The sequence below is a fragment of the Microtus oregoni genome, unplaced genomic scaffold (assembly GCF_018167655.1).
Source record: "Microtus oregoni isolate MIOR12 unplaced genomic scaffold, Mior012 000015F_ref0000493, whole genome shotgun sequence".
Classification (NCBI taxonomy): domain Eukaryota; kingdom Metazoa; phylum Chordata; class Mammalia; order Rodentia; family Cricetidae; genus Microtus; species Microtus oregoni.
The window spans coordinates 21,837,916-21,858,856 of NW_024543074.1; the positions used below are offsets into that span (position 1 = coordinate 21,837,916).

Below are 20,941 nucleotides of genomic sequence, written 5' to 3' on the forward strand. Positions count from 1 at the left end.
CCAGTTGTTCCTGGACAGGCCAGGATTGTCCACGGAACGTTAGCCTTAATGTTTAACCGTGTGTGTGTGTGTGTGTGTGTGTGTGTGTGTGTGTATGCGTGTGTAGGAGATGGTGAAAAGACCAGGTGGCCAAACACTGGATTGTCACTGGAGAAGATGGTAGCAGAACACGCTTCTAAAAACACATACACAACGGTACACATAAAGTAGGTAGAATTTGTTTAATGTAAGAAAAATTAGAGAAGGCGGATATAGTTTGTAATGAGCCCGGGTGTCGGGTGTAAGCACACAGACACAACAGTGTACAGGCACAACAGTTCACACATATACATCCTTTGTTCAGTCAGCATCCTTCCATCTCCTTCCTTGGTTTCACAGCAGCACGTGGGTCAGAAGGTTCTAGTAGAGTCCAGCTATAGCATTCTACGCTACTGAGAAAATATGGCTAACACGATACCCTGTATTCTCTTAGATGGTTTCTGCATTCCTGGACAATGAAGGCTTGAGAAGCACACAGATGTGAGATAATAGGATCTTACCGAAAGAAATGATACAGGAGACTTTCACAGACTCAATTCTAAACCTAACACTAACTGAAGACTTCATCACCTCCTACGCTCCCTCACATGTCCCAGAGAGGCCAGTTCAGCTGGGTCGCGTCCATGAGGCGGTATGTCCAAGAGATTTCATGGAAAGAAGTGGCTGGAATCCACAAGAGTCTGGGCACCGTAGTCTTTAAGACTGTGTCTCCAGGAAGAAAGATCTTACATCATCAGGCTTGGCTGAGAGGGGAGAAGTCGAGGTGGGGTTTGTCAGAGCTGAGGGAGGTGACTGGGAAGCCATTTCCTCTCTGGTGTGTTACACAGCATTCAAGCGGATGTCCCCACAGGGAATTTCCGTTGGTGTCTCAGGAGTGATACTTTTAATAATGCGCTGTTGGGAAGGAAATGCAAGGGTTATAAAATCTTGTTTGAAAAGATATTCCAGCATTAATATTAAAACAATGAATAGTATTTTAATGACATTTCATAGTAAGTTGGAATAGCATCACTGGCCTTTAAAAGAGAAATTCCCAACTTCTCTAACGCGGATAAAAATGGCAAAGTGGAGCCGGGCGATGGTGGCGCACGCCTTTAATCCCAGCACTCGGGAGGCAGAGGCAGGCGGATCTCTGTGAGTTCGAGACCAGCCTGGTCTACAGAGCTAGTTCCAGGACAGGCTCCACAACCACAGAGAAACCCTGTCTCGAAAAACCAAAAAAAAAAAAAAAAAAATGGCAAAGTGGAGAACTTTGCATGTGTAGTGCCAGCAGAAAGATCATCACCGTGATGCTAACGGGAGGAAATAATCCTTCAGTAGCACCTGGCTGGCCATAGCGCCACAGACTTTAAAGAGACGAGACTTGTCAGAACCACACTGAGCTTGGGGACAGACAGACTGGATTTCAGTTCACTGTCCTCTTGGCCATAATGCCCAGGGCCATGAGCCACGGAAACCCACCCCTTACCTTGTTGTAAGCTATTGTTGACTAGATAAAAATATAATTAGGATTAGTCTTAAGTGGAGTTATGATACACAGGAAAGAGTTAATTAAAGGGTGTGTGAGAGGCAAGCCCAGCAAATGACACTATAAAGAAAACTGGCTCGTTTGCCCCACCCCTTTGCTCTGTGGACGGCCACTCTTTCGGCTGACTCCCCCACGTCACCAGGCTTAGATACTACTTAGTTGTGTGTAACTGTGTGTAGGCGCATGTACGCCAGGGCGTACGTGGAAGTCGGAAGATGACTTCCAGACATCAGTTCCCGGCTGTGGAGGCTCCTCCAGTTGAACTCGTCTACCTTGGTGGTAAGAGCCAGACCACCAGACTATTATTGATCTCAAACTTTGCCAGACCCCAGCCTTCTGCAAAATGGTAACCAGCTAACCTAAGAATGGAGCATTGCTGACATCTTCATAACATATGCTCATTAGAGACCACCTCCCGTTACCATGGTGTCACCTCCCGTTACCATGGTGTCACCTCCCATTACCATGGTGTCACCTCCCGTTGCCATGGTGTGGCCAAAGGCTTTCTCCAACGATGACTTTAGTCAGTGAATGACCCCAGCCTTGAGCCTTCCTGGCTACTAGTGCCTGTGATGTTTTCCCAAATCAGCCCAGTAAATAGAGCTGCTTCCACTCTATTTTACTATTCTACAGGTGGTCCCCAGCTGACGGTGGGTCACTACAGGTGGTCCCCAGCTGACGGTGGGTCACTACAGGCGGTCCCCAGCTGACGGTGGGTCACTACAAACCATTTTTCCTTTATGATGATGCAAAAGGGATATCCATTCAGGAGACACTCTGGTCCGAATTCTGATCTTTTCTGAAGCTAGTGACATTGCTCTCTCCTGATGCCAGGTAGTGGCAGCCAGCCACAGCTCCCTGCCAGCCAAGTGGTCATGAGAGAAACAGTACTGTGCTGTGTTGCTAGGTTATGATGTTCAGGAGGTTAGGCATATTCATTGTATTTTTCACTTAATGATATTTTCAATTTCTGATGGGTTTATCAGGATCTAATCTCATAATGCCCGGAGCATCTGGATGTGACCAGCAGAGTTCAGACATTTACTTTTCTCATGAATTTACCTGTTGGTCTTTTTTTTTTTTAACCAAACCAAAATTTTATACAGAAACTCCCTTCCTCCCAGAATGCTTCTGACTGTCAAATCTGGCAATTAACAAATAATTACTTAAAAACTCCTACATAGGTAGGTATGGTGGCTAGCCTGAGCTACATAGTAAGATTTTGTTTTAAAATAAAAATCCTCCCTCTTAAGAATAAAAGCAGATTTCTATTTTCCTAGGGGTACTTGGGAAAACAATCATGGCATGCTTGACCACTTGCATTAAGCACACACAAGGACAGAAAAGGTGTCAGAGATGGCCCATGTAAAGGAGAGCGATGTGTTCTCTAGTTTTTCTGCCCAGCGGGGGTCACTGTTGCTGCTCCATGGACTCCCTCCCCTCAGAACACACGTTCTGCTGCTGGGAAGCCAATGCCCGGAGGGGAGTGCTTTCATGGCTGACTAAATCCTCTCCTTAGCATTCCTCGGCCTTTCTCAGCTGCTTCCTGGAAACCTACTGTCTCCCATCTGGTGGTGAAGATGGCCCTGTCATCTCACCTACTGCCAAGGGGGTTGAGCTCCATCACACATTTTGGGTGACATTTCCTTGTAACTGAAAATTGGCAAAAAAGACAGCCAGGATTTGGGGTGCAGCCTGTGACAAAATACTGACATTTGTTAGCCTGGAGCTCCTGCTGCTGACCCAGGCCTCCGTGTGAAGCAACAGAGGTCTTGGATCTTCTAAAGAGTCGCCTGGAGGAAGGAACTTAGTGACTGCGGACGGGAATGGAGCACAGGAAGCAACTGTCTGGTCCTCTCTGGGAGGGAAGGTCATGGGGGGCTTTGGTTTCCATTGTAGAAATTTGCAAAAACTGAGTTTTCTTCACTTTGAGTTTAGTTTTCCTACTTAGAAGAAGAAAGGAATCGGTTGTTCTCAGAAAAAGATGTCTGTCTTGTGCTCTCTCATGAAATGTCTGAGCGTGCTGCTGTGATGGCCGATTCAGTAGAGAAGTTTTGCTCATCAGAACCCACAGTCTAGTTCACCTGGGTTCTCAAGAGCCTCCCGCTTTCCCCTGGTGGGTCCCCTTCACCTCTGAGCTCTGCCCCTGCAAACACAACAGTGGACCTAAGGCTCTCCTGGTGTGACACTCGTCCCTGTGTACAATAAATACACAGTATTCTGTGGCAGACACACAGCTGAACAAATAACATCTCAGACATTTGAGTTCTGAGGAAGTGAAGACACACTGCCATAAATCTTAGTAGTTGACCACTAACGCCGGCAGCGTGGCGTGAGAACGGCCACTATTCTGTCCCTAACCTTTAACACTGATTTCTACACTAGCAAACGGTCTGCTCAGAAAAAAGAAACTGCACCTAAAAATACAAAAAACACTGGCCAAAGAGTCAGAAGATCTGGAGAGTCCCTGAGCTGCGTTGTCTTCGGACAAGTCACCGAAACAATGGCTTAGACAAGGTTATTCCCACCGTCGCTGTTCTCCTCCGTCTATAGCACCTGTGCCCGTCTGCCTCCCAAGGTCTCTGGAGAGCAAAATGAGACGACCTATAGGCAGACACTTAGGCAAGTTTGCATCTTATAGAAATTGTTAGGTACTTGATATTCAGACAGAAATAATCATTTCTAATATGGTGGAAAATGGCTCCAATGGCCTGAGCCACAACTTTGATATTCAACTTCATTGGGGGGGGGTGACAGTTTTTTAGGCTAAAATTGTTACTGTAACATTCTTATTTTGTGATGTTCTTCAAAATAGTACTTGGCACACTGATGTGAGAAAAATGGCTATGGCACCAGGCATGGTGGCCACACCTTCAATCCCAACACTCAGGAGGCAGAGGCAGGCAGATCTGTGAAGTTGAGGCCAGCTGGTCTACAAGAGTTAGTTCCAGGACAGTTCCAAAGCTACAGAGAGACAGGGGCTCACTATGTAGGCCCGGTGAAACTTTATAAATATATAAGACAAAGAGCCTTTGGTAAGTTTTATCTTTTGAATAAGACAGAACAAGAAAATTCCTTTCTTCCCAATTATCCTGCTAAACACACACACACACACACACACACACACACACACACACATACATACACACACACACACACACACACACACACACACACACATTAGTGGGGACATACCTCCTTCAGCGTCCCCGGAGTGCTGACCAGCCGATAAATGATGTACGTAGGGATGCAGATAATAGAAGACGTCCCTAAGCAGTAGCCCAAGACGATGCTCCAATGAGGGTAATTGTATTGGAAAAGCCGCAGCTGGGGTGGACTCATCAAAAAGCTGCAAAGGATGAACTAAGACAAATTCCAAGAGACAGTGAAAATCCTGAGACCACAAACACCAAAGACCAAATCTGACCTTCTACTGGGGGTATATCCTAGATTGAATTTCTCCCCACTAAACAGAAAAACAGGTATCCTCCTTGCTTGGGTTTCTTCACCTCAGGGGCTACTGTGGAAATTACAGCATCCCTACAGTTATCCCCGAAGTCAGGGAGATGGAGCGTCTCCTTCTGCCGAGGAGAAGAGCCTGGCACCCACTGGCACTGGACAGCAAAGAGACAGACAACCTGGGCAGCCTCTCTGCTTGTCTCTGCATTGTTGCTGCAGCTGACATTTGCTGACTGTTTTAGGTCAGAGGGCAGTGTCTTCTGTCTGGGAGAGAGAACCAAGGCGTGCTCTGCTCAGGGCCATGCTCCTTCCCACCTTAGCTCTCTGTGCGGCTCTGCAGCCTGGGGTTTCAGTAAGAATGAATCAGCAAGGATTCGTCCGGACACTAGCGACCATCCGCTACAGGCCCTCCTTGAAAGGAGCAGTGGAAGTGGGAGAGCAGCTTCATACATTTTTCACTTGAGAAAAATTTGAAATTTTTGATGAGAATTTCAAATCTCCTTTAACACCCAACTTATAATTTTTGTATTTTCAGTTTGGTTTCCAGAGCGAGCATCAGTGTTGGCTTTTACCTAGAAACCGCTGTGCTGAAATCACTATTGTTCTTGATTTAATTTTATTTTAGTGCTTCAAGCTCATAAAGAAGACACTAATGTAAATTACTCGTGTGGTTAAACATCTATTTATATCTGTTTTTCCTTTGTCTGCAGGTAATAAAATGGGAAATTGTAAAGCACACATCCTTCTGCGGAGCCTGTGTACAGGAGGAGGGCTTCAAAAACAGAGCCCCCTCAATCACAAACCTAACACAGGCTCCTCAGCCCCGGCCCTGGCTACTGAGGAAAGTAACTGGGGACTGGGGAGGAGACAATCCATTCAGGAGCCATCTTTGACAGAACTGGGCTATCTTGCCGTCAGGTTTGTGAATCGAGCTCACCAGGGCCCAAGCTCGTTATTTGGCTCCCTCATTAACCCAACTTCTTTTCTCAAGCAATCTACTCTTTCTTTCTTCCTTCCTTCCTTCCTTCCTTCCTTTCCTTCTTTCTTTCTTTTTTTCTTTCCTTTCTTCCTTTTATTCTTTCTTTTTTTTTGTAACTTGGTTTCAGTGAAAAAAAGAATGTTTTACTAAATTTGCTTGTTTACCTAAAGCATCTCTATAAAGCTCTGAGCAGGAGACCTGTTTATTCCACATAGACTTGGAAGGCAGATTTGCCACCTCTCCCTGGGGCACGAAGGCACCAACCTTTGGAGGAGAGACATGAACATCCCTGAGTTGGTGCAGTATGCCTGCCCTGGTCTCTACATGAGTGCTGACCATGAGCCTCCAGAAACAAACAAACCCAAGGTCTCTAGACCCAGACAAGAATGAAGCAGATGAAGAGACCTCATATCTAAGGGGGAGCCCAAATATTTTAATGTAATCTGTCAGATACACGACCCAGTGGGGACAGGCTGGGATTAGGCGAGTGAGGTGAGTCACACAGGCTCAGGGACCGGGGCCAGAGTCTGATAAAATATTTTTATACAGATTTTCTGCATTAATGTGGCATTGCATTGAAATAGTATTTATCTTGCATACTGATTGTTTTATGTTCCCTGGTGTGTCTCACTCGCCTCACCCCAGGCTGGGCCTGGGCACTGCTTCCTTGTTGGGTGGGGAATAAGAAGGCACATAAGAAAAAATGTCTCTGCCCTATGACATTCATCTAACGTGACTTCTTCCTCTGAGAAACAAATGAAAGAGTTTAAGTAGATTATCAAGAAGCAAAGGTATTAATTCAGGCTAATTATGTATGTCAGGGCCGTAGCTTCTGCTCACAGTGAACCCAGAGACTCAGTCCAAACCTCTTCCTAGAAAAGCAACTGAAACTTTGCCAGGTGTATGAGCACTTGCCTTCAACCCCAGCACTGCAGAGGCAGGGGGATTGATGTGAGTTTGAGGCTAACCTGGGTCTGCATGATGAGTTCCAGGCCAGCTAGGACTAGAAAGTGAGACCCTGTGCATACAAACAAAGACAGATGGATTTAAAGGAACGGACAGACAGCCTGGTGGTGCACAGCTGCAGCCCCCACGACTTGAAAAGCTGAGGCGAGAGGATTTCCTGGGCTAAGTTCAAGACCAGCAAACTTTGTTTAAAAAAAAAATAAAGTTTTGATTTGGGCTAAAAGCATCAAATGAGCAAAGAGCTGACAAAGTAATATGGGACCAAAACCTAAGAAAGTGCACAAGCCAGGGTCGGCACAAGGGTCTCCGCGTGTCTGCTCTAGAGCGTGGGCCGGCACTGGAGCCGCTGGGCTGGGAAGTTTGCTGCTAGGGACGAATGTTTATGGAAACTCGTGGAATCTAGAGCAGTCAGGAAGGCTTCTGGGAACAGAGACACATGCAGTGCCACAGAAGCAAAGCAAAGATAGCAACAACTGGACCATCATACAAAACTTAATCCTGCCAGGCACGGTGGTGCACACCTTAAATCCCAGTACTTGGGAGACAGGCAGGCCTGGTCTACAAAGCAAGATCCAGGATAGTCAGGACTGTTACACAGAGAAACTCTGTCTAGAAAACAACAAAAACAACAACAACAACAAAACAAAACAAACAAAAAAAACCCCTCTTAGTCCTGAGATGTGTTAGCGGTTGGGAGCAGCAAAGACTCTTTCTCAAGAATGTCAGCACAGAGAGATGAAGAGAGGCTGTGTGCTGAAGGCCCGAGACCTCTGGGATGGCCCGGATGCCCTCTGGGATGGCCCGGATGCCCTCTGGGATGGCCCGGATGCCCTCAATGAGCTGAGCTGGTTAATGGAATCATATAACCTTGTTTTTTTTTTTCTCCAAAGAATTAAAAAAATGACCCCTCCCAATAAAGTTATATATAAATGAAAAAACTGAGAAGCAGTCCCCAGTGATTTAGCCCAGGCTGCCTCACTCAGCATGCACCTGGGAGGTTACTAGGGGATGATCTATCTCTGAGCAGTAGAGACACTTGGAGAGGAGGTGGCGAGGACACATAACAAGGTGCAGTGACAATTAAACACGTCACGAGCCACCCTTAGAACTCAACTTTCTATTCCAGGTCCTTCGGCAACAAATGAATTCTACTTTTTTTTCTTTTTTTTTTTAAATCACTTTTTTTTTAAGATTTATTTATTTATTATGTATACAACATTTCTTCCCTGTATGCTTGCATGCCAGAAGAGGGCACCAGATCTCATTATAGATGGCTGTGAGCCACCATGTGGTTGCTGGGAATTGAACTCAGGACCTCTGGAAGAGCAGTCAGTGCTCTTATCCTCTGAGCCATCTCACCAGCCCAGGAATTCTACTTTTGACTCGTCCTGAACTTGGGGACCTTTATGTGTGCCCCCTTCAAGGTGCATATAAAATTGGTATGAAATTGCTAGCAACCCCTCTCAGGGCTTTTCTGAGCAATAAATACAGTATGTCTTTCCATGGTCTTGAATAATGCTTGTCACCTGACTTTAATGACATTAAGCCTCAATTTCCTTAAATGCTGATCAGAAGCAACAAGCCAGTGGCTCATGCCTGTGGTAGCAGCTCTTGAGAAGCAGGAGGAGCTCACATATGAGGCCAGCCTAGCCTATGTATAGAGTTCCAGGCCAAATCAATCTACATTTGATTTGGAGGCTGTCTTTAAAAACAAACAAAATACCCCAACGCCTTTCAGAGTGATCATAAAGATTCAAAGGGCAGCCGCTGTAAGTCTGGTGCAGTTGGCCTACCGCTCAGTAAATGCTGTCCTTCTTGTTAGATCCTGCTGCACGGCTTGATCCCTCGTGGTCAAACGTCAAGCAGGTGAGCAGGGGTGGGCACGACCCCTGGGAGACCCCCCACAGAGGGGCTTCTTGGGGTACTAGTTTATTTTTGTCTCTCGGTAGGATTTTGTCCTCAAAGAAGTACTGGGTTTATAAAACTCTGAGGTGCAAAACCTCAGTCAGTACGCCCTCCTCGGCCAGTACGCCCTCCTCGGTCAGTTCGCCCTCCTCGGTCAGTTCGCCCTCCTCGGTCAGTACGCTCTCCTCGGTCAGTTCGCCCTCCTCGGTCAGTACGCCCTCCTCGGTCAGTACGCCCTCCTCGGTCAGTACGCCCTCCTCGGTCAGTATGCCCTCCTCAGCCAGGTCGCCCTCCTCGGTCAGTTCGCCCTCCTCGGCCAGTACGCCCTCCTGTCTCTGTGTTACATTTCAGCACTTTTTATTTTGTTTTTCAAGGTGGGGTTTCTCTGTAGTCCTTGCTGTCCTAGAGACCAGGCTGGCCTCGAACTCAGAGATGCTCCTGCCTCCCGAGTGCTGGAATTAAACACGTGCACCATCTTTGCCTGGCCTTATTTCTTATAAATAAATATATGGAACCACAAGGCAGAAGTGACAACTCACCAGGAGAAACAGAGGACTGATGGCTACCCAGCAGATCCTCCAGAACCATCCCGGGCTGAAGCCAAGCATTTCCTTCACGTCGCTGCAGAACTGACTGATACCTAGAACCGCCCAAAGGAGAATGTGACTGAGGCCAGATCAGCACTGGCGACGGCAAGAATGGGAGTGGGGTTCCCCCTGAGCTGGTGGAGTTGCTCTGCACTTCTCCACAGGAGGGGCTCCAGGGAGATGGAACAGTGGGAGGAGGGGTGCATTACAAAGCTGAATAATTTTTATAGCAAGCAAAATTCACAGAACCAGGAAGTTGATGGGCACCTAGGAAGAGAGCCAAGATCCCCACTGGTGCCCATACTGCCCTTCTAAGATCTCAGCCTGGATTTGATTGTAGTGTTAATTGTAGGAAGGAAGACATTTTATTTAGGAATGATAAGCCTGCCTTGCAGGGACCAACTTGAACTATCCATTGGCAACTTTCAAGGAGATTTTTTTTTTTAAGATTTATTTTAGGTGTATGCATGTTTGCCCCCACCCCCATATGTCTGTGCACCATTGTGTATGTATGGTGTCCACAGAAGAGGGTGTCTGGTCCCCTGGAATTGGAGTTAACAATTGTGAGCCACCATGTGGGTGCTGGGAATCAAATCCAGGTCCTCTGTGAGAGCAACCAGGGCTCTTAACCAATAAGCCATCTCTCCAGCTCTTCAAGGGAATGTTTTAATTACGGTATTGCTCATTAGTAGGCCAGGTCAAGATCCAGGTTCTTCTGTAAGAGATTACTGGCACTAATGACAACGCCCGCTGACGGCTGAAGCATGAGGCGGGCGAGTGCTTCCAGCTGCTCTCTCCAGAAGTCTCTGGTTCCTAGGGCAGGTCTACACCATGACTTTGAACTCTGTCCTCTGAATTAGCCCTGAATTCAGTCCCCAGAACCCACAACAGGTGACTCACAACCTCCTACAAGTTCACCTTCAGGGAATCCAATACTCCTGCTGCCTCTGCAGGCTGCTGTACGCACGCACACACACACATATGCACACACACATATGCACACGCACGCACACACACACACATATGCACACGCACACACACATACGCACACACACATATGCACACACACACATATGCACACGCACACACATACGCACACACACACACATGCACACACATGCACATGCACGCACACACACACGCACGCACACACACATATGCACACACACATATGCACATGCACGCACACACACACGCACGCACACACACACGCACACACACACATTTGCACACACACACATATGCACGCGCACGCATATGCACACGCACGCACACACACACACGCACACACACACATATGCACATGCACGCACTTAAATGCTTTGTGTGCTAGCCCCTCTTCCTCTAAATGTGCCTGATGACTATAGCAATAAAGCCATTGATCTTAGAAATTGGAAGGCAAACTATTTCTTTTTTTGCTTCTTGATCATACAGACACATGAAGAACTTGTGTTCTTCAGGTCAGTTGCCTGTACCCTCCCCTACCCCTATGTCAGCACTGATGGAATCTCTGCCAACAGACCTCAGCTCACTTCCTGCACCTCCTCTCTCCCTCATCAAAGTTTCTTCCAGGACCAGAGGGAGTGAGCTGGGGATTTACCAATGCAGAGGCAGCAAGAACATTCTTGCCTGGTTAGGGGACAAGGGCCGAAGCTCGCTCTGTCTCCGTGCTCTGGAAAGGGGTCTCTCTTGGGAAACTGAAATCTGGGCACTCACAGCAATGCACTGTACATCAGGCCTTCAATTGCCACTGTGGGCGAACTGACTGACTCTAGCTTCTCTCTTCTGGGTAAATGTTAAAAGAAAAAAATCAGGGTAGTAGCCATGTTCTCCCTCAAGGGTATGAAAACTGTGGTACAGGGTAGTAGCCATGTTCTCCCTCAAGGGCTTGAAAACTGTGGTACAGCACGGGAGTGCGGGGGAGACCATGGGCTGCTCTAGAAAGCCCTCCCTGAGATTAGTTTACACTCAGGAGCTCACACCTGCCAGCTGCCCCTCCCTGTCCTCCTCTGATGAAATCGCTGCCCTCTCCCTGCAGACTGAGGGAAATAGCAAAGAATTCTCCCTGGAAGGGCCCTCTTACCGTAGAACCAAGACACGGCAATGGCTTCTATGAGTGCCACAGTGAGCACGGCGGGCCCGGTGGCGTACTCCTCCAACAGGGTCACCACGTATGCCCCTCCCTGGGGACGAGATTGTACATGTGGTTAACAGTCTTCTGAGGTACAACCGCTCATTACAACAGCCTGCAGCAACTTCTGAATAGAGATGATGAGTGGGTGATTCTCCCCCTTTGCTCCGTCTAAGAACCCCAGGGCTGTCAGGTGGAGTGGCCTTGGAATGTGTGCCTATCTGACACCTACATACCGCGGAGCACAAAACGGAACCCACAGCCTGGGGCATGCTAGGCTCTACCACTGAGCCTCCAGCCCCCTAGCTCATCCTTGTTTTCCCCACCACACTGTAAGAGACAAACTCTAAAGGGCCTCTCTATCCACTTTCAACTTACCGAATACTTTCTAGACTCGACCTTGGAGAACCCACAACTGTAAAGACTGAACCTGGAAGCTGGGCATGGTGGTGCTCACCCTTAATCATAACACTTGGGAGGCTGAGAAAGCCTGGTCTAGAGAGAGAGAGAGAGAGAGAGAGAGAGAGAGAGAGAGAGAGAGAGAGAGAAAGTCTGATCTAGAGAGAGAGAGAGAGAGAGAGAGAGAGAGAGAGAGAGAGAGAGAGGAAGAGGGGGGAGGGAGAGAGGGAGAAAGAGAAAGTCTGGTCTAGAGACACACACACACAGAGAGAGAGAGAGAGAGAGAGAGAGAGAGAGAGAGAGAGAGGAAGAGAGGGGAGGGAGAGAGGGAGAAAGAGAAAGTCTGGTCTAGACACACAGAGAGAGAGAGAGAGAGAGAGAGAGAGAGAGAGAGAGAGAGGAAGAGGGAGGAGGGAGAGAGGGAGAAAGAGAAAGTCTGGCGGTGGTGGCACACACCTTTAATCCTAGCACCTGGGAAGCAGAAGCAGGTGGATCTCTGACTTCAAGACCAGCCTGGTCTAACTTCTGACCCCTCTGAAATCTCTACAGCCCCTTAACCTGACCTGGCAAATGCTGGAATCATTGAAGTCCTGGCTTAAGCCAGGAGGATACAAGTCCATGATGTCACATTATCTGATGTGCACTTTACTATATTAGTCTTGGCTGCCAAGTCCTAACTTCTATTTTTGCCCAGCCTGAAACACAGTTGGATCTGTTGTGAAACATTAAGTCCGGCTCCAAGCCACCCCCAAAGCTATACACAGATCTCCCAACAGGTAACACAGAAATAGTTTGTTGGTGACAAATTTTCTGAGGCTGAAAATTGAACCCAGGGCATCACAATATTCTAGGCAAGCAGCCTAACACTAAGCCTCATCCTCAGCCCATGATAAGATTTTAATAAATAGTGCTAGCAACACCCCTGGAGGCCGGGAAATGGAAGGAAAGAATTCGTTCTGCTTGTGGAGCAAGCCAGAGGCCCTGGTACTCACAGAAGTTAGCGTGAGCAGGGATCCCAAGACACAAATAATGACCACGATGAGCACAAACCACTCCCGGCGCTTGGCCCAGATGTGTGGAAACTCATCCAGCACCGCTGTTATCACGCCTTCCAGGCCTGCAAACTAAAAGATGCATGCAGATGGTCACAGTGGTGGCTTGGGACAAGCCTGTGCCTTAAGGACAGAGGACAGGAAGAGAGAGAAGACTACCAAGTGAACATTCAAGCCCATCAAGACTAGTTCACCCGCTCACTGGCCCGTGAACATGGTCCGTGAAGCCCATTTCCATCCGATACCGGTACCAGAACCCATCATTTAGGATGTGCAGGCAAGGAAACGCAGCATCTGGAACTTCAGCATTTGGTGTGTCTGGGAGAGACTGGTTGTCCTAAGGTCAGCTCAACGCCCATACCCTCTTGACACTAACAGTTAAGTGTCAAGTCTCTGAGCTGAGCCTTTAGGTGCCATCAGTAGAGAGGAAAACAAATAAGGAATTTACACACGCTGAGCACTTTGTGCCAGGCGCTTTCCCTACATTACGCCAATTATAACTCTACTGTACGTACTGCAAAAGGTGCCATTGAGAGGAGTGGACGGGGGGGGGGCAGAATGGGGAGGAGCGGAGGAGGAAGAAGGGAAGAGGAGCGGGAGAGGGAATTACCAGGAGGCAGCAAACAGTAGCATGGAGGGTTTGGGTGGGAGGAAGTGAGTCTAGCCACTTCCTGCTCCCTTTTCCTCTCGTCCGCCCAGAGCACTTTTTCTGTTTCTACTCACCGTGCTGTCCAAACCCAGTGTGATCAGCATGAGGAAGAAGATGATGGCGAAGAAGGTGGCTGCTGGCATGTTGGCTATGGCCTCCGCGTACGTGATGAAGAGGAGGCTGGGGCCTGAAACAGGGAGACAGGAGGAGGTGACGCTGAGACCCAGCCTACCAAGCTATTGCCAAGTAGAACTGGGCTAAGGCCGACGGTTACCGTTCTCACACTCCCCAGTGAATACAGTGAATCGGGTTTTTTCAGTACCAAAGGCTTCTTCACCCACTGCGCCTGACAGTTTGCAAAGCCAGGGGGAAGATTATCCACCTTGAAAACTGGGTGTCTTCAATTCGGGAGATAGAAGGGGCTTAAGACTGGGACTACTCAAACTCCAGCCTGTGACAATTCTGTGTTTTATTGTCAGGGCCAGGGCTGTTACATCCAAGGTACCTTGTGATGTCCTCAGCTCCAGAATAGCAGGAGAGGGAATAAGGACCTCCCAATATTTTTAACTCACCCTTCTTTTTCCATTTGGGGGTGCTACTCCAGCATCTGAACACCATAGGCAAGTGCTATACCACGGACCTACATATTCCCGGCCCTTAAATTCCTTTTGACAGTGTGGCAGACATGTTCTTAAACCCTCATGGTTAGCCAGGGAGGCTGTCATTTGGTCAAAGCACTGCATTGGGCCAAAATACAAACATTTCTCAAGGCCCTGGTGCTCTACCTACTTGGTCTCATTGCCTTAAATGTCTGCTAAGTTATTTCCAATGAAAACAAACATCATGGCCCCATCAGTTAAGTCTTATCACTCCACAAGGGAAGTCTTAAGGACCAGTCGATTTCTGCCTACAAGACAGGACCGTACCACGAGAACATGCCAGTGCCCACACCCACTGGCTTTAAAGCTCTCATACAAGCCACGGTTTTAAGCCCCCCCCATGCACTGGGCACCGAGAGAAGTGACTGCATGGCTGAGCTGAAACCACCGACGCAATTAAGTTTCTTTCAAATCTCTGAAAAGTTTCTCTGAAAAGTTTGCTTATGTCTAGAGTTTCCAAGTGTATTGGAGCCATAAACAGAACCCTGGATCCTACCTGCATCTTTGGCCACCTCGGACACCTCTTCATTCCTCATTTCGGCCATGTAGCCAAGCACCGTGAAGATGACAAAACCAGAGACGAAGCTTGTCATGCAGTTTACCACACTGGTCACCAGGGCGTCTCTGGAATGAAAACCCCAGGCTGCCTGTGCCTCTTCCGTTGCGACAGGCCTCCGCGCCCAACCTACCCCCACATCTCCCAGTGCCCTATCTGCAGATACCATGGCAACCACATGCAGCGTGGGGAAGGCATGTCAAAGATGTCTTAAGACACGGCCATAAACTGGGTACTGTAGCACAAGCCTTAATTCCATCCTGTGGAGGGCTGAGTAAGGCAGGAACAGAGCTATAAGCTACAGAGCAAGGTGGCGAGGGGGAGAGCCTGACCTGCTGTGAGGCATCACAGCATAGACTTCTCCACTTCAACAGAAGTACCCTGGAGACTCTCTCAGCCTCTGACTAGCCTGGGTGAAGATACAGCAGGAGTGGGCACTATGGTTATGGATGAATGGCCAAGGCCTTGTGATGCCCCTGAGGGGCAATGCCCTCATGGTGTGGGTCCAGACAGGCTTGAGACCATTGCCTCCCCTGGACTGTCTGTCCATCACTCCATCCCTAAGCTCGGCTCAGCATCCCACGTACTCACTGGTAGCAGTTGTTACTGAACTTGTTGTAGCTAGCAAAAGCCAGGAGAACCCCAAAGCCCGGGCCGAGAGAGAAGAAGATTTGAGCAGCAGCATCCACCCATACCTGAAACACAGCAGGTGAGGGCCCAGGGTGAGGGTGAGACCTGGGCTACTGCCAAGCAAACATCACCCGCTCAGGCCTCCGTGTGGCTATGCACTGGGCAGAAGCCAGCGTTTCCGGGTCTGTCATGGGGATAGCCACTTCTCTGGTGACCTACATGTGATTTTTCTTCCTATCATTTAAATTTAGCGACTTGAGGCCACTGAACGGGAACGTGTTATTAGTGCTTGCATTTCTGATCTAGAGTATCATTGCAGGCTTGCACATTCAATTTGAGTTGTCCCTATTGTCCTACTTGAGAGAATTGGCTTTCCCTAGTGAAAACCTGGCGAGTGCACACTTTCCCTCCATTTCTCACCCCCGTCTCCAAGAGTTTCTGCCAGTTGGGTTTCAGGTAGAAGACGACCCCTCTCCAGGCTCCAGGAAGGGTGGCCCCCCTCACCAGCAGGACAGACAGGACGATGTAAGGGAAGGTGGCTGTCACCCACACCACCTGGAATGAACAACAGAGAAGCACAGGTTACTACCACACTGTCCCAGAGACAGCAAGGAAGGGAGACAAGTCATGGTGTCTTTTACTAATGAAGACCTCTGGGGGGAGGGGGCATTTTTCTGTCACTTTAAGAGGCAGCAAGGCCTGGCAGAAGGATCAGTATCTTCAAGCCCAAAGCTGGGTGTAACATACTACTGTAATTCTGCCGTTTGAGACGCTGAGGTAGGAGGGTTCCTATGAGTTCCTGGCCAACATGAGCTGCGTAGTGAGATGCTGTTCTAAGAAGCAAACAGACAGCAGCAGCAGCAATAGCAAAACCCCGCTGACTTCAGAGTTGGCCGACAGCAATTTGACTGCTTGCCAGGACTCCCTACCCCTAAGCCTGCTCCACATCTGTCCAGTAGGGACAGAAGCAAACAGTAGGTTTAGCCACAAATATGTGCGGAGGCCCGAGGTTGACACTGGATGCCTTTCTCAGTTGGTCTCCATCTGACTTTTTGAGCTCTCACTGAACCTGAAGCTCACCCATTGGGTTAAACTGACTGGCCAGCAAGTCCAGGGGTCCTCCTAACTCTGCCTCCTGACCCCACCCCCACCCCTCCGCCATGCTGGGATTACAGCCACACACTCGTGTACTGCTATGCACAGCTCTTTACACAAGTGTTGGTGACACACACTCAAGTCGCCATGCTTCTGTGGGAAGAACATCACCTACTGAGCCCCCTCTCCACAGCCCCTATGTATTTCCCAATATAAAGGGCTGAATTCTGCCTCCATTTAATTAGATGAGCTTACATGTAAATGATACTGGCTAATTTCTAGAACCTTCTAACAGATGTGATGAAGAAAGTGTCATAGAATGTTTTTGGACTTCCTCCTGCTCAGTAGCTGTCCGGGGTAATGCTCTTGAGTCTTGGTGACACTGGGGAGGAGGGGGCGGGTCCTGGGCAGTCCAGGACAAGCAGCAGCAGGGTCCTCCTCACCTTGCCAGATGATTTGACTCCTTTCCAGATGCTAAAGTAGATAACAGTGAAGATGAGTAGGATGCAGAGAGCAAGCTGCCAGCTGATGGTCCCCAGGTCCTGGAGGCCCTTAGACTGGTGGATCTGCAGGACGTGGCGCCTGGAGTGACAGAAGGAGCCTGTGAGAGTCCCCTGAGCACATGATCATGACTCTTCCAGAGAATTGCGGACACCAGCAGGAGCCTCGCAGGGGAGGGGGGGGCTGGAATGGGCCTTGATCATCCGGAAAGAGCCCTGGGTGGCAGGAGCATTCAGCCCACTGCTAGACCTCCTGTCTCTCCACTTCACTGTCTATAACCAGAACCTCCCAACTGGCATGAGCAGGCGGTCAGCGTTTGCTGGGATAAGACATTTTCTTCAATGGTGTAGCACTTGCAAGTTGCTCATTCTTCTCACAGCAACATTCATTAAACTCATTTGTCACCAGAAAGAATAAAGAAAAAACATGGCCGTAGAAGGGGAGCAAGGCAGAAAGGGGATAAGTGTGAGTTAATAACGATACGGACAAATATAATCAAAATGCATTCTATCCACGTGTGCAAATGTCACAATGGAACCTGTTCTGTATGATTAATACATGCTAATGAAGCACTTTAAAAGGAGTCTGAGCCGGGCGGTGGTGGCGCACGCCTTTAATCCCAGCACTTGGGAGGCAGAGGCAGGTGGATCTTTGTGAGTTCGAGACCAGCCTGGTCTACAAGAGCTAGTTCCAGGACAGGCTCCAAAACCACAGAGAAACCCTGTCTCGAAAAACCAAGAAAAAAAAAAAAAGGAGTCTGCCAAGAGAGGGGTGAAGAGTTTCTGGCCCCTAAGATGCCAAGCTCCAGGGAAATATGGCTGTCCTTAACAGACCATGCCCTCCCTCCCAGGTACCTACAGGTAAAACTCCTCAGCAGGTGACGTGGAATGGAGTGTCCAGGTGACATTGTCCTGGGAGAAGTAGTCGGTGCAGTTGCCAGTGTTCCAGGAGTTCTTGCAGCTGGTCCAGGGCAGCTGGTCCGTGAAGGAGGAGATGAGGTAGTAGAGCGCCCAGGCGATGATGGTGTTGTAGTAGGAGGCGATATAGAAGGCTATGATGCAGATGGCATAGCCAATCCCTGGACAGCGGGCGAGAAAGGCCAGGCTCACAGGGCAGCTCAGACCCAAGTCCCAGGCCCCAGTCCTTTAGGTGCCTTCTCCAGCACCTCCCCCATCCCCGCCCCTCAGTTACCTTTGAAAATGGGGCAGATTTTCCTCCATACAGAAATGCACCCGTTTCGGTGGTACTGGCCCAGCGCAAGCTCCATGTAAAAGAGTGGGATCCCCCCAAAGATGGCCATGATGGTGTAAGGAAGGAGGAAGGCCCCTGAGGCAGAAGGGAGACAGTTTTACTTCCTGCCCACAGCTGTCCCCAGATCAGCCCACGGATGTGGAGATGTGCTCACAGTAGGCTGCCTGGTCTTAGTGCTTTGTGAGAGGAGACAGCTGACAGAGTCGTGGGGTACCATCCAGTGTGAGCCTGTCCGGGTTGGTGAGCATGATTATTGACATTGTAGAGTCACCTGGGACGGGAGTCTTTCATTTGCTTTGTTTTGAGTTTTGTTTTTTGAGACAAGGTTTCTCTGTGTAGCAGCCCTGGCTGTCCTGGAACTCACATAGTAGCCCAGGCTAGCCTCAAACTCACAGAAATCTTCCGGCCTCTCCTTCACGAGTGCTGGGATTAAAGACCTGGGCCACCACACCAGGAAGTCTTGATTGGGTTGACCTTGAGACACTTTCTTAACGGAGGTTACAGAGGTCAGAAGCCCCACCCTGAAGGTAGGCAGCACCGCTTTGCTTCAAGGGTTGCGCCCTGGACTGAGGAGACACTTGAGCCAGCCAGCACACAAGCTCCTGACTAGCTGCTTCAAGTTCCTGCCATCTAGAAGTCTCAGCGGTAATGGACCGTAACCTGGCACCTTGAGCCAAACAGACCCTTTCTCTTTAAACTGTCTTTTTCTTGGTGTTTCACTGAAGCAACAAGAAATGAAACTCAGATACTGTCTCAGGGTAAATCGAAGCAAAAACAAGCCAGCAAAAGACAAACCAAGCAAACAATACAGAAAGAGGAGCCCGGGAGAGTAAGTGGAAAGAGGCTGGCTGGAGTCAACGGAGCAGGTGCCAGGAGTGTTGTGGGTTTGGGGCCCGTTTAGAGAGTCACCAATCTGACTCAAGTGTGGGTTTTAGTAAATTAGAGGCTTTCTATTAAAAAGAATCTGACCAGGATCAAACCAGAGAGAGTTCTCCAGGTAAGACCACAGCTACTGTTAGCCAAAGAATTATAAAGGCAAAACCTACACAGTTATAATTTTGGGGAGCCAAATTAGCTCATATCCTGTTTGGGTGCTGGCAAGGCTTGGTTTTATAACAAACATCCAAGCAGTTGCCTTAGCTATCCAAGCAAGCAAGCGTTTCATACAAGGCAGAACTTAGTAGTTAGCCTGTTCAATTTTGTGACCCATTACGTTATAAGAATAGCAGAGGGAGGAAGTGAAATATTTTGCAACAATCAGCAATTTTTTTTTTTTAATAGCTTAACTGCACCAGAAATCAGTCCATCTCGGGGCCAGCTGACAGGGTACTTTCAAGGTATGAACAACGTACTCATGGCGTATACAAGTTAAAAACAGCCTAGATTTTTACCAGCCTAGCACAGTAAATGTATCCGCTAGACATAACGTTTACCATGGCAAGGGCCACCTCCATTTTTGTCTGAGCTCTGATTTCCTCTCCCATCAGATAATGGTGCCATCAGAGTCACACATCAGAGTCACGGGGGCCTCTGGAAACTGACCTCCAAATTCGAGGATCCACCCCAGGTCCCGATGTGGGGACAGTGCTGAACTGCCCAGTGATCCACACGGATGCAACCGTCTATGACTCGAGGAACCAGATCCTTTACCAGTATCACCTATGACTCCAGACTCTTGACCCCTGATATTTTGACTGCATGTCCCTAATTCCACGGAGCCAGACTAACTCCTCGCAAACCATCACTGTTTGAGAGCCTGGCTGAAAACAGTTGTTTCTCATGGGACAATAAGGTCGCTCATCTGCAGCTCGAGATTTAGCCTGATAACCTTCCCGTCTAAAGAGTGCTTCACCTCTAAAAAGCTAAAGTCAGCGTGACTCAGAAAGGTCCGTGTAATTACAGTCACTTTGACAAACCCATCTTGAGGATCAAAACCACGTTGTGTTTTTATGGTGGCCCTCGACTCATCCAAAGGATTTACCCAGTTGGCCTTACAGTAGGAAATGCCACCAAGGATCCAGCTCTCATATAAGGTTCAGGCTAAAGATCCTGCCAAACGGGGGAGAAGGAGAATATGACTTCCAGTCCTCCAGGCAAGAGCTCTGCAACCTCCCACTGCCCGAGGAACTGCCTTCGTAGCCACAGATGAAGAAGCTTCGTGTTAGGTCCCAGAAGTCTGGGTGACATAGATGACCCACCTCCAGATCTCACTGTACTTGCCTCTCAAACAGCTTGTCAAAACATGTCCACTGATTTGACACTATTTCTTTTTGCCCAGTACCTGCTCACCCATCCCCCCAGTCTGCTCTGCGCTCTCTCAGGCTCCCCAGCTCACGCATACAGTCACCAATGAAACTACTCTTAGCGTCTTAGGCTCACTAAGACGGGCAGGACAAGGCATCTACGACACACAGGAGACGTAACTGTAGCTGCTCACACTCTAGGTTGGCAGTATTGCCATACTGAGTCTGGGCTCAGCCTTGGATCACATCAAGTCTGATAACTTAAGACTTTGGACCTAAACTAGTGCCGTTCTCTGATTTCATGCAAACCCA

The 20,941-nt window shown here is 48.7% G+C and overlaps 1 protein-coding gene across 1 annotated transcript in view; it reads right to left on the minus strand.

Moving 5' to 3' along the window:
* Positions 1-216: 216 nt before the first annotated feature.
* Positions 217-20,941, minus strand: part of Slc6a4 (solute carrier family 6 member 4) — a 32,830-nt gene continuing 12,105 nt past the window's right edge. The window contains exons 3-14 of the mRNA XM_041665059.1: positions 18,327-18,461; positions 17,994-18,213; positions 17,078-17,216; positions 15,960-16,094; positions 15,501-15,604; positions 14,850-14,977; positions 13,769-13,881; positions 12,986-13,117; positions 11,547-11,646; positions 9,416-9,516; positions 4,763-4,930; positions 217-933 (exon numbers count right to left, since the gene is read on the minus strand). Coding sequence (XP_041520993.1) covers positions 859-933; positions 4,763-4,930; positions 9,416-9,516; positions 11,547-11,646; positions 12,986-13,117; positions 13,769-13,881; positions 14,850-14,977; positions 15,501-15,604; positions 15,960-16,094; positions 17,078-17,216; positions 17,994-18,213; positions 18,327-18,461 — 1,550 coding nt within the window. The 3' untranslated portion in view covers positions 217-858. The remainder of the gene's footprint in view (positions 934-4,762; positions 4,931-9,415; positions 9,517-11,546; positions 11,647-12,985; positions 13,118-13,768; positions 13,882-14,849; positions 14,978-15,500; positions 15,605-15,959; positions 16,095-17,077; positions 17,217-17,993; positions 18,214-18,326; positions 18,462-20,941) is intronic.